Here is a 13,362-nt window from a genome sequence, read left to right as displayed (position 1 = left end):
AAGCGCATGTAGCGTATTTCAAAGTTGAAACTAGCTTTGACTTCATGTCATCTTAAATGTTTGCTGTCTCACTCATTCAAAAAGTGGCAGAATTTTCAAAACCCTGCGCTTGTCAGCTGTTTTTCACTTTTTGCTTTGAATGTAACAAAAGCACTTCACCTTCATATGAATTCCGATCACTTTATCACCTTGCAAAGTCCATTAACCCTGTGCACGTCAAGGAAATTTCCCCGCTTGATATATTGTGGAAAGTTTGACGTTTAGTGACGTCGAAGAGCCACTGAGATGGTAAACAACTTTATCTAAATCATTTGATAACGCACCCGTGAAGGGAATGGTGTCATCTTGGGCAATCTGAGCTACTTCAACGGGATTAAGGATGGCAAAGTCCAGTGGTGGGTGGGGAGTGTAACGGCCTTGACTAGCGTTTAAGTACGTTTTTTACCGCAGTGGACAAAGGCCAAAAAGGCCAGATCATTTCCAAGTTTATTGCAAAGCCAACAGGAAACAACACTCGCCAAGCGACAAAAAGCCGATAGACGACAGCATCCGCAAGTAAAGACAATGGCGGAAACAGCTTTGGCCTGCTTCAACGTTGAAGGGGGGATCAAATCTCAAGCTTGTGTCTTACTTGGCTGTGACTGAAGATGCTTCTTAAGCGTTGTCTCCGTTGATAAAAGCTAAGCTGAATTTTGCTGAAAATGACATAGGCATGCAAGGCGTTCAGAGACTGGGAATAGGTGAGTGGGTAGGCTCCGCCCACACAAACTTCAAACAGGTTTCCTCAAATTGGCTGATTTCATTTCTTTTAGATGCTTCCTTTGGTCCCTTTCCTCTACAACCTAGTTGTGTTGCAATGCAGTAAAACACATTTTCATCCAAAGAACAAAAGGCACAGCGGCAGGTCAGCAGCGTCAGGCTTCGTCCTCCGAGCGTTCGTCTCCTTTCGGCCTCGCTCGCTCCCGGTGCCTCTGGATGGCCCGCCAGATCCGGCACAGGACGCCGCCCCTGAGGATGAAGGCGGAGCTTAGGGAAGGCATTGAAAACTTTTTTTTGTTTTTGCACGCCGACATGTTGATACCTGAGGCGGAGACAGCGTAAATCGTCTCTGATGACCTCGTTCAGGATGTCAGTCAGTGTGTATTCTTCCAGCCCAAACTACACAGATGCATTTAGAACTAGGATGAAGTGACTGGAGGACTTCCATGTAGTGCTTTGCCGCCATTTTCATCAGTGATGCGGAGCTTAACGGTCATCACCTTATCGATGGTTTCCGGGTCCGCCCCCTGCTTCTTCAGCCAATCGGCAAGCTGCTTGTCCGGCTCGTGGTCCGCCGGAATGTGGAAGATGGAGGGAGGAGAAATGTCTGCAGAAAGCACACAAATATGAGTTTGGAGGAGCTTTGAGCTCCTACACAAAGGCTGTGCAAATGGTAAACAGTAATATGACTTGTTTTTCACTGAGGATAAAGAATATATGTCTGTCAATACTGTCATTGGATGGGTTACAAATGCGTCTTAAAGTTAGAACATGGCAACCGATGCTTTCTGTTAACCCAACAATGGAGTTTTCCATTGGGTGTTAGCATTAAGTTAGTGGGGGCATTCCTTACGTAGTTGTTTTCAGCTTTGTGTCAAGTGTGACAGTGAACAACTGTGATTGCCAACTTAAAACCATATGGAATTGCATGACCTATCTTCCCCTACATTGGTATGACCCGGCCGGCCGGGGTTTGAACCCACAACCTTCCAGTCTCAGGGCAGACAGTCAAGCACTAGGCCACTGAGCTGGTTCTTCTTTTGTATCTGGCCATTAGAGGAACAAGGTGGGACCACCCAGAGCTGAAGTGTTGGGCTTCCACCTGGTGCTCTGTGACGGACTCGGACCAGGTCCAGGTCTTGGGTGCGCTGTTGTAGCGTGGCCTTCAGCACCTGCTGGTACTCTCGCTCCTTGTGCAGCAGTTCCTCCAGAAGCCTATTGGGGGCGCCAACAGAGCGCATAATCATTAAATGTGATCATTCCACCAAATTATTCTTTTTTTAAAAAAAAAGATGAAGAGCCAAATCAAATGAGACGAGGTCCCCACAATTCCAGCCATAATGATTCCATGTCCACATTTTCTACCTGCTGGTCTCTTGCTTGAGGCGGCCCAGTTGCGCGCCCATCTGGTAGTGGTGCGAGCGCTGGTGCTCGTGGGCCAGGTGCGGCGCGGCGCCAGCCAAATGCGGCGCGGGCTCAGCGGGGGTCCCGGGCTCAGCCGAGGCCAACACCGGACCGAAGTCTGCCTCCTCCTCATCCACCTCGTCCTCCTTCTCCGCTCCCTCGCAGTCCGACGCTGGGCCGAAGTGTGTCTGAAGCTCTAGAGGAGAGACCCGACTTGAAATCGGATGCGCTGCAGAGCGGCCGGCCGTCGGGAATCGCTGGAGCAAAATTGGCTGGATTGACAAAAGAAGGCATGTGGCCAAAGATGTCGCCCACCTGGAATGAGAATAGTGATGGCGGCCTGCACAGCCCTGCGGATGATGTTGTCCATGGCAAACATCCAGTGAGGTTTGATGTGATGATTCCTCAAGACCTTGTTCACCTAACACAAGCAAATCAGCAATTTGCAGCTGTATTAATAATATCCAAGAAATAATATCCAAAATAGGGACGGCTGAGTACCCTTGGCAGATATCAATCCTGGCCTCAATTGAAAGTATTCTTTTGCCTTCCAATCAAATAAAGTAGCAGTAACTCACTGAGTCCTGGAAGCCAAAGAGCACCAATTGGATCTGGTTGATGGAGGTGGAGTCAAAATCCAGGTCCAGCTTGAGTTTCGAGATAGTGGCCGCCATGACACGCCTCTCTGGGGAATGGATGAAGTCTCGCAGGATGCAGATGATCTGCTTGATGTGCTCCACCGACAGTTGCAGCTCCTCGCTACCCTGGAGCCCGAAAAAAAAAAAACAAGAGAAGGTGTAAGGCATTTTCATATTTTCTAGATCTACAGTGGGGTTGGGGAGGCCATTTCTATCTCTCCAATAGAGGGAGCCCCATATAGCACAAGTGGTTTGTGTTTGCACAAGCGCACCTGGATGTAATTCTCCTTCAGGTTGGAGATGACCTTCTCCTGGTCCTCGTTGAGGACCTTGAACAAAATGGCTCTCCTCTCACTATCCTTCTTGAGCAAGAAGAGGCCGCCGTCCCTGTCCTCCGGCGAGGGCGGGGCCCCGCTGCGGTCCTCCGACACGGAACCCTCGTCCGGAACGCTGCCACACACACAAACAAACACGTGCTGTCTGTCAGGTCGGAGCTCTTGAGGCACCTCACGATTCAATTACGATTCAGAGGCTACGATTATTGATGCATTTTTAATGGATGTATGTATACGATGCACTTTTCCCACATTTCTTTTTGTCTGACTGAATGTGGCTTTGATGCATTTCTCTTTCAGCGGTTATGAAATGCGCAGTTCGAGTAACAAATGACGTCCACGCATCACATGTAACGGCGGTAACTCGGTGTGCATTCAACAGCGATGATGTTATTTGTCTGCTTTAGTCTGCTTGTAGAATGCCAGGACTGCCGTGTCGGTGAAATAGCTAGCGTACCTCGCTCGGCTCCGTTGCCTCCATCATTGTCCGAAATCCCCGATTCTCTACAACCGAGTACGCTTGCAAAGCCGTTGCAATGAATTCCGCGATGCTATTGGTAATTTTGCAATGTGTTTGGCAGCTTACTCCGAGCGTCCTCAGTTGTTCTCTGGCTGCTGCTAGTAGCAACAGCAGCAGCCGGCTGGCTGGCTGGCTGGCTGGCTGGCTGGCTTTCCCACCTCCTCTGTATTTGGATTTGGCGGGCGCGACGTAGCTTTTGTCCAATTCATTTCCTCCGTCAATCCAAAATGATTCCTGCTTTTCAATTTTTAGGAGCAGGTCGGTTCTCTCGGCCAAGTGGGTTGAATATCTCAGGCTCAGTCATGTTTGTTGTTTTTCTTCTGGAGGAGTGGACTGCGCAAATGTGCTGTGTGTTACTTGGCATATTGAAATAATCGCAATTTGGATGTTTGCGAATGGTACTCGATTCTTCCACGGCCGAATCGCCATTAATCTAGGAATCGGAAATTTCACCCACCTCTAGTCGGTGCAGGTTTTTTTTTTTAAATTGATTTATTTTTTGACGTTTGCAAATACTAAACTCTCCTGGCTACTGTGTGTGCCTAGCAGAGTCAACAGCAGTAGCTTGTAAAGTTACCAACCTTCATTATATCAGTGCTGTAAAAGGTAATGGTGCATGCTGACAACAATTAGGCCATCTGCCACCAACACACACACACACACACACACACACACACACACACACACACACACACACACACACACACACACACACACACACACACACACACCTTTTTTGATATTAGGAACAAGTGCAACAACTCCATTTTCAGTCACCTTGCCTTGGCATCGGTCCCTGCTCTAGTGAATGACATTCAGCTAGTTCAGTGTTTCACCCTGAGCAGAGCTCTTGACCGAGCGAGGCATGTAAAAATACTGGACAAAACCCTTTGTGCCATCTTGTTGCTAAGGAATTATGCCAAAGTGAGTTAAGGAGCTTTTTATTTCGAGACCAAAATAGTTGCTCAAGCCCTAGGTTGAATCGGGTAGACAATCATGTGGCATCTCGGTGTCAACGAAATATGTCATAATGAGTGGAGTAGACAAACCTAGTGCTTTGTCACCACTCGAGAGATTGAAAAGCCTTTTTTGATTTGGGCCGTTGCCTTGCCGCGCTGTTCAAATGTCGACATGCGAGTGAAGTATTGAATTGTTCACCACATGTGGCAAGTGTTTGGTATGGTGGCGGTGCACGCGTACAGCAGGTGGCACCTCAGGTAGTTGGAGTTGGGCGGCTTGAGCAGGTTCTCCGAGCCAGAGATTTTCTTTTTGTGGAAGAAGACGTCATGTTTGGAGTCGCAGTCGGGACTCATGGAACCGTGCTCGCTGCTGCTGCTCCCCGCGGCCTCGCACTGCAGCTGCACCGGCAGCGAAACGTGGATGTAGTCTGACAAAAGCGGAAAAAGCAAAGGGCAATTGAATTGGACTTGATGAAGAGTGCGCTGCACCTACCTGAGGCCTTGAATGCGATCTTGCTCTTCTTGCCCTTGGTGTTGTGTCGCACAAAGGTGTCTCTCAGGAGGTCGGAGGCCAGCGCTCGCTTGTGGGGGTCGGGCTCAAAGCACCGCAGGATGAACGACTTGGCTTCCGGCGACAAAGACTCGGGGATCTCTGGGTGGATTTTGAACATGCCCACCTGCGTGTTTCGGGGCAAGCGGGAGGGCCGAGAGCATCTTTCAAAGCCGATACGCTCTCTCGGGATCGCCGACGGAGACGAAAGCGGTCGGCAACCTTAAACATGGCGGCTTGCGGCTCGCCCAGCTCGTGGAAGGGTGGTTTCCCGGTTGCCATTTCGATGATGGTGCATCCCAGGGACCAGATGTCAGCCGGGGCTCCGTAGCCGCGGGGACCCTTGTCGATGATCTCCGGAGCCATGTACTGCAGAGTGCCTGCACGTGGAGATGGAGCTCAGTGAAGCCACAGCATAAAAGTGCAAAGTTTGTCCTCGGCAAATCTGGAATTTGCCCCATATAGTCACCTTAGCAGTGGAGTGACAATAAAGGGGAGAAGGAGAGTAGGACAGACACAGCAACACATATGCACCTACTAATGAAAGATAAACAGCATTGTGCCTGCGCTTGATTAGCTGATCTAATTGCACAAGCTCCGACAGATGGAGGAGGCAGGCCAGATGCTCGCTCAATACGCCTGTGTGCTACAGCGTGCCACCGCCGACTCTTTCCACATTTTTGGGGGCTGTGTACTTTGTGTCCCAAGTGACTTTTTCTTGAACTTCTCCCGACTATTGAATTCTTGTGCAAAATCAATCTTCAATTTGGCATTCTATAGAAAGAAGACAGAAGAGTCTCGCATGCAAAGCTGCCAAATAGGAATGAACACCATTACTGAAGTCCACGTTACCCAGAAGTACAAATTACCCGTGAAGGTCTCGGTGCAGGGGTTGACTCCTGCCAGCCGCTTGGAGGTACCAAAGTCGGAAATCTTCAGGACGCCACTGTAGGTGTTGACCAGCACGTTGTCACCCTGTCGACAGAAGACGACGGAGTGGTGAGTCAAAACCACGAGCATTGCCTTCTCTCGGTCAGACCTTGATGTCCCTGTGCACGATCTGGTTCTCGTGGAGGTAGCGCAGGCCCTCCAAGATCTGCCGGGTGTAGAAGATGATGGTGGCTTCCTTCAGCGGACCCCACTTGGAGCGCAGTAATGCTGATAAGCTCCCTGGAGGACGAATGAAAGGATGACTTCAAGTTTCATTCGGTCCCTGATGGAACTCTCAACTCAATTTACTCGGACGCCACGGAAACGAATTCAGATGACATGAATTCCACGCAGCCACCAAAAGCCAACTTAAGAATCTCCTAAGTCAAGCTACTGTTCCAATTTCCTCAAAATGCAAGTAGGCCAACCATAGACGCACACCTCCGGGGACTTGCTCCATGAAGATCTTGATGTATCCATTCTCTGAAACGGAGCCCAAGTACTGAACGATGTTCCTGTGCTTCAGGTACTTGTGGAGGGCAATCTCTTCGTGAAGAGGTTGCGAGTACCTGATTTACCAAGACAAGGGGAAACAGTTTTGATTTGAACAGAAAGATTGTGAAATGCAGTAGCCACTTATAAAGAAAGGGACTACCCGTGAAGCCAAACTCCGGAAGGCCTTTTTCTTAAAGGTATATCTTAAACATTTACTTGGCTTGTCTTTGAATGATTTAGTTCCACTGCCTGCACATCAAAAGGCTTTGTTTGATAAAGCCAACGTGGTTAATGGCAGAGAGGTGGCACCCACCTGCTGTCTCTCTCCGGAATCTCCTTGATGGCAATTCGGACCTGGTTGCTGACGTCCCTCCCGGCGTACACCACTCCGTAGGTGCCTCGCCCGAGCACCACCCGGTCGCCCGTCTCGTCGGTGTCATACTCGTACTGCAGGATATATCAAGAGTGTCACGCGCAAGTGTGCTAGTGCTTTGACTTGGCAAGTATAACACCCACAAAATCCCAAGTCAAGGTAGCACCGTACAGCGGTCAGTGGAAATCGCCGCAATCGCACTCACCTCCAAGGTGTCTCCGTCTCCTTCGCCCTCCAACTCCACCGAGTTACCCGTGCCATCCGATATCATCTCCTTCACCATGGAGCAGAACCTGAGTGGAGGTGTGATGACCCATATAGGCCCAGTCTCATCAAAACACAACACGGAGGTGCGCTTTCTCACCGAGCACACTGCTCCTCGGTGGAGAAATAAATCTGGAAGTCATCAGAGTTGTCGTGGACATAGAGGAAGCAGCAACGTTCGTCAAACTTGCTGATGCTGCAGATAAAGAGATAGAAAATCAACCAACTTCATCATTGGCATTAAGCCATGACTTGAGATGTTTTTGGACCACGCTCTACCTGATGCCTTTGATAGACATGGCGGTGAAGTTCCACTCGTGTATGCCTTTCTGCAACACATGAACGCAGCGGATCGTCACCAAAGGAAGGTTTCAGTTTCAGCTGTGGAAAGACACCACGGACCGTTTCAGCAGGGGACACGTGCCAGATGGAGACATTCTTCTCTTCGGCCTCGTTGTTGATGGACACGTAAGAGGGCTGGTACACTTTGGTGGGCTCCAGTATCAGCACCTGGAACATAGGGATGTCAAAGAACCATCTCGGGGTATTGGATCCGGCCGGTTGCTCGGTCCGGTTTCCGCACGGGAAAACGCAGTCGGTTGGTAGTGCCCTGCGTGGCCTCCACGATGATGTCCATCCAGAAGTTGAGTCTGTCCCTCTGGGGGGAATGTTCCACCAACTGCTTTTTAAACCTCTGGATCAGCTGTAGGTTCTGCACCACAGAACGCAGGTACCTACGAAGAGGGAGGCAAACCAAAAACCATTCGACCAGTTCAAGGCATTACTGTACCGTCAAATTTGGGGTGAGTTCTCACAAGGACATCGGAGCTTACCAGAGAGGTGGCTTCAGCTTAAAGAGCTTCTCTGCAGCTTGGGTGGCTTTAGGGATGTCGCTAGCCAGCATGCTAACAGTGAAGAACTGGCCCACATCCCAGTAGTTGTTCATTTTCTCCAGGGAACCTTTGCGTCCCAACAGACTGTTCAACCTAACACCTGAAAAATACAGCGGGAGGGATCTTGACTTCAGTGTGTGGTTGTGTGTTTGCCTCGCAGGTCATCCACCGGGCTATGATAACTAGTAGGGATGAGAATCAAAAAGAAATTCTTTCGAGAGCAGTGAATAAACAATTTGAATTCCTCCGATGCGACTGTGAGAAAACTTGGGCCCGGTGCTATTCTCTTACCAATTTTCCTCAATTCCATGGAGCTCTCAAACTGTTGGCCAGCGACTATGAGGAGGACGGCCAGGTTAATGCCCGAGTAGAGGGTAGGCTGCAGCTCAAAGCCCTTCCTGTACCTGCAAAGGTTGTTTGGCTTTGACTGCAACAGACATCCTACATGGGTTCCAATGTATCCTCATTTTCAGACTATAAGTCGCGTTGTTTTTCATAGTTTGACTTATACACAGGAGCGACTTATCGGTGAATTTTCTCACAAATGGTCAAAATTCAAAAATCCGCCATGTAGTGAAACCGCCATAAACGAACAGCGATGTAGCAAGGGATTACTGTCATTTCAACTGCAAGTGACGGTTGTTTACATAAGGACAAAGGATTCGATCATGGGATGATGAAGATAATGAAGGGCCCCGCGTTTGAAGGCTTTAATGATTTGGAGTAACACAAGGTTTGAAAAACGTATTTATGTTATAGTTATTTGTCTTTTTTCACTTTATTGTACATTTTACGGCCGGTGCGACTTATACTCCGGAGCGACTTATAGTCCGAAAAATACGGTGTATTCTTACCACTGTATAGCGTTGTCCCTGTTCTTGGTGTCCTTGCAGTCAGAGTCCAGGAAAATGTCCTTGTATATTCTCCCGCATAGGCAGAACATGTCAGGAGCCGGGTGTTCGCAGGACTGTAGGACGTGCAGCATCACGCGTAGGGCCTGCTCCCTGTCGCCAGGACTGTTCCTCCTGCAAACAACGCAAGTCACAAAATCCACTCAAGTACAAAGTATCGGAGTGCATTCTTCCGCGTGTGACCTGTTTAACGCAAAGGCGTAGTGGAACTGGATCATGGGCTGTGTCGCCAGGTCACAAGTGGGCAGCATCTCCAAGGTCTGCACCAGTTTGACCATGGCATCGTAGTCCTGACAAAGCAAACGGGGTGATGCGCGACTCACGTCTTATTCTTTGGAACAGTTCAGAATTGACACGAGCCCACCTGAATGTCCCTGTAAGAGAAGAGCAGATTCATGACAATGTCCTGCGTCAGCACTTCGGTGTTGTCGATGCGGAGCTTGATGCGGGAGAGCTCCTTAGCCAGCTCCTCGCCTTGATACTTCTCCCTGGCCTTCCGGATGTCGTTGAGCAAGGTGTCCTTAAAGGAGGCGCTGCAGACAGGAGACGCTAGATATTGTGGCCACCGAGAACCGACGGCATCGCGTGCCTGCCTGTGGTAGGACTTTGGAAGCACATCATTTATTGCACACAAATTTTCAAGGAGCTGTGACATTGGTTTGGGTTTCAAGTTTGCTTCTAACCAGGAAGTGACATGTATGTCCTTGAGCAGGCTGGTGAAGCGGTCCATTAGGGGGACACACAGAGGCCCCAAGAGGTTGTCCCAGCTGGGCTGCATGTACTCGCTGGCCCTCCGCTGGGCGTCGCTCTCGCAGCAAGTGTACTCGTGGTTGGGCGTCACGATGTAGGGGATGAAGTAGTAGTTGCCACTGGATGCCTGGAGACGGAAAGCCACGTTTGAATGGAGTCATTTTGTCAAGCCTTTCTACAGGAAAAACAAAAGAACTTGAACAATGCCCCGATACACTCAAACTTAGCCCCCTTGCCGGGCCCGGCCTCGAGTCGGCCTCAGCGCCGAGAACGTTGTCAGGCGGTCGGTCGGAATCATGCCAACAAAGATGAGCTCAAATGCCGAACACGGAACCAAAATCATTTCCAACCAGTTTAAAACAACACATCCGTTTTGTCGAACTCAGCCGTTATGACACAAACATCGGCGATGGCGCCATAGTCACACCGTATTGCCCACCGAGCTTACCGAGATGCTTGCAACAAGCGTTCTGTGAGCACACTGTAATGTGAATATTACAAGCTGACATTCAGCCTGGTTGCCTTTTTGAGGTTTTCTTGCACAACGTGACCTCCTGTTCCTCCTTCGCCACGGTTAGAGAGCACAATCCCCCAGCATGCTTTGCTGCTCCACTCTACCTTACTTGATTGCGCAGGCCAGAGCCTCTGTATTCCGGAGGCAGCTGGACCCAGGGGAAACCTAGCGCCAAAGGACCAACTGCTTTCTCCAAACACAAACACACAAACACCATTCAGACATTGAAACCCTTTGCTTGACAGAACAGCTGCTAAGGTCTTGTGGCCTGTTATTTCAGAGGCACGTGGGCTAGTGATTGGGACAGAGCGAAAGCACCATTCTCAAAATAGCCCAAGAAAGTGTGGGTGTGTGTGTGTGTTTGTGTGTCTGCGTGCATGTGTGCGTGCGCACACGCTTCTTTCCCATGCAGACACTTACTGTGTTTTTCTGAGCGACCATATCCTGAAAGCACACGGCAAAAGACAAGTGAGTTTGAAAGCTGGGCACAGCACAAGTGTTACAAAGTGTTACAAAAAGGCTACCTTAAGTGACTGCGCCGTGTCGGGGTCAGTGTCGTGGTACAAGATGACGTTGTTGGCCATGTCGAAGCTCTCCCTCACGCCCAGGTGGTAGAACAAGGACGGCTGGCGGAAGACGTCGCTCATGTCCACCACCGCAATGTCTGCACGGATAAGACACGTCTCCTTAGGCCAGCGTCCATTTTTGGAAACGTGGTTAGACGCAGAAAGTCCAGAGTAGAGAAGTCAGAGGTTATTTGCCAGTTAGCGCTTGATCATGTTTACTTACACTTACTGCAAGAGTAACTTTTTTGTTGGACTACCTTTTACTTGAGTCATACTCTTCAAAAGCAACAAAACTCATTTCTTTTATTATTTTTAGCTACACTCCTCTAAGGTCAAGTCAAATTCATTAGAAAGGGTTTTTACCATACCTACCGGTGACAATTATCAATATGATTATGATAAAGGCTATTGAATTTATACTTTTGCACGTGAGTACATTTCTGCGCTTCTTTCGGTAAGCGGGGAAAATGGTAAGCGTGAAAAACGGTGAGCGAGAAAACGGTTAGCGCAAAAAACGGTAAGCGGGAAAAACAATACGCGTGAAAACGGCAAGCGGGAAAACGGTAAGCAGCTCACCATCCGCAACAGCGGGAAAACGGTAAGCGGCTCATAATAAGCAACAGCGGGAAAAACGATACGCGTGAAAACGTTAAGCGCGAAAAATGCTAAGCGAGAAAACGGTAAGCGGGAAAAACGGTAAGCAGGAAAACAATAAGCGCGAAAAACGCTCAGCGGGAAAACGATAAGCGCGAAAAACAATAAGCGAGAATACAAAAAGCACGAAAAACGCTGAATGTGCCATTAAGAATGAATGGGGGAAATGTCGTCCTAAATTTACGAATTTTGCAAAAACGGTCAATATTTTGAACGACAAAAATAGATGCAAGCGTCCCGTGAATTTTTGCAACGCATGAAAGTTGGAACGAGGTGAATCGCTTGAAGTACGTGGAACGAGTTACGCGCCGAAGAAGTTGAAGTCAAAAAAGAAAGAAAGCACAATAACATATGTGTGAAGGGATACTATTTACAGTGGCAGCGGAGAGTCAGAAACAAAGTATGTCCCGTCTTTTTTGATTCTGTAGCGTGAGTACGCCACCGAAAGTCTCGTTTTTTACGTAGAAAGTCAAGGAAAGGCTTAGAGTGCACTTTTGAATGTTGAATGCAACAGTCAGATCACGCAACAGCAGCAGCCGAACTTAATACCTGCGTCGTAGAAGCTGTCCAGCACGGAAGTCTCCCCAAAGTCGAGCCTGCCGAAGGTGACGGTGGTGAGCAGGGCGCTCTCGGCGTCGCACGCCCGCTGCAGACACTGCAGCGCGCCGGACTCCGGGCTGCTCGCCATCACCGCCTTCAGCCCGTCGTTCAGCACGTAAACCACCCGCAGGGAGCGCTGCTTGGCCGGCGGGCTGGGGCTGGACAGCTCGGCCCGGTCCCGCTCCCGCTCTCGCTCCCGCTCCAGCATACACATAGCGGCCGAGTGCTCCCCCGCCATGCAATCCGCCGCTTGCGCGCTCTGGCCCGCTTCCATGTCACCACCACGCAGCCTCCCTCCGCCCCCTTTGCTGTCCTCACCCGGCGCGCACCTGCGGTCTCCTTGAGGAGAGGCGCGAGTCCGGGGTTGTCCCTGCGCATCTCCGCCTCATTAGGTCGCATCAGCGGCCCATTATCTCGCACCAAGGGGTCCGCTCACTCCTAGACCGGTTCCGACTAGATACCCACCCCCTCTATAAAAGATGAGCAAGTGCATATATGTGGAAGTCAACATTTCATTCAGTAGACATGACATATGAGCACACGGCACGGCAGTGGCGGTTCTTCACTGAGCTACTCCCTGGGCATGCCTACTTCCGAGCACCCCCCCCCCCCCCCCCGCCCCCACGTAAAACAAAAACATTTGATTTCGCACTGACTTTTGTTTATTAGAACAGTATGCGCCAAAATAAGAGCCCCTCCCCTGTTAATGCAACTGCGATTGAACTGTTATACCATAATATCACTTTTAAACAAATGATCATTTTAAATAAACATACCTTTACATGCTAAATATTATTCATGTAAATATCATAATCATGTAAAGAATAATTTAATAAATAATAATAACAACAAATCGGTACAGAAAATGGATGGATTAACATAATAAATGTAGGCAGCACAGTGGGGCACTGGTAAGCACAGTTCAGAGGGCGCAGGTTTGATTCCACCTCCCTCCGTCCGTCCGTCCCGGTGTGGCGTTTGCATGTTCTCCCCGCCGCGCCTGTGTAAAAGGTCATCCTCAATGATGTTCCTGACGTATGGAGTACGCTGTTTCAAATAGCTTCAAAAAGCCTTTTTCTACGGAACTCCTGCAGATTGCGATATCGTCCCGTTATTGGTGTTTGTCCGTAGTGCTACTCGAGTTTGGATCCACCCCCATATTACTGACATTTCTGTGACATCATTTAAAGTCGTTATTTACCCTTGAAATAAAAAATGAAACACATACACTATATAGTTGCTTTTTT

General features: G+C 49.3%; 1 protein-coding gene across 3 annotated transcripts; it reads right to left on the bottom strand.

Annotated features, from left to right (window-relative positions):
• Positions 1 to 294: 294 nt before the first annotated feature.
• Positions 295 to 12,389, bottom strand: map3k15 (mitogen-activated protein kinase kinase kinase 15). 3 transcript variants are annotated; one of them, XM_085939590.1, is made up of 30 exons: positions 12,065 to 12,389; positions 10,820 to 10,959; positions 10,716 to 10,739; positions 10,405 to 10,485; positions 9,715 to 9,908; positions 9,396 to 9,564; positions 9,215 to 9,321; positions 8,975 to 9,145; positions 8,412 to 8,524; positions 8,061 to 8,220; positions 7,811 to 7,961; positions 7,630 to 7,737; positions 7,507 to 7,556; positions 7,328 to 7,423; positions 7,169 to 7,256; positions 6,904 to 7,037; positions 6,537 to 6,664; positions 6,205 to 6,335; positions 6,035 to 6,140; positions 5,388 to 5,545; positions 5,109 to 5,292; positions 4,869 to 5,043; positions 3,074 to 3,251; positions 2,742 to 2,927; positions 2,479 to 2,584; positions 2,125 to 2,359; positions 1,862 to 1,974; positions 1,260 to 1,366; positions 1,082 to 1,158; positions 295 to 1,008 (listed from the first exon to the last, which is right to left on the bottom strand). In XM_085939590.1, the coding sequence occupies exons 1-30, from the start codon at positions 12,387 to 12,389 to the stop codon at positions 915 to 917; spliced, it is 4,089 nt and encodes a 1,362-aa protein (XP_085795716.1). In that variant the 3' UTR covers positions 295 to 914. The 3 variants fall into 3 exon arrangements, with proteins under 3 accessions (XP_085795716.1, XP_085795713.1, XP_085795715.1); XM_085939589.1 differs by lacking the exon at positions 10,405 to 10,485 and having other exon boundaries at positions 296 to 1,008; XM_085939587.1 differs by lacking the exon at positions 10,405 to 10,485 and having other exon boundaries at positions 9,396 to 9,908.
• Positions 12,390 to 13,362: the final 973 nt, after the last annotated feature.

Source organism: Syngnathus leptorhynchus, chromosome 19 (genome assembly GCF_054491065.1).
Source record: "Syngnathus leptorhynchus isolate UIUO chromosome 19, UIUO_Slep, whole genome shotgun sequence".
Lineage (NCBI taxonomy): Eukaryota > Metazoa > Chordata > Actinopteri > Syngnathiformes > Syngnathidae > Syngnathus > Syngnathus leptorhynchus.
This window is presented reverse-complemented; position numbering and strand designations above follow the sequence as displayed.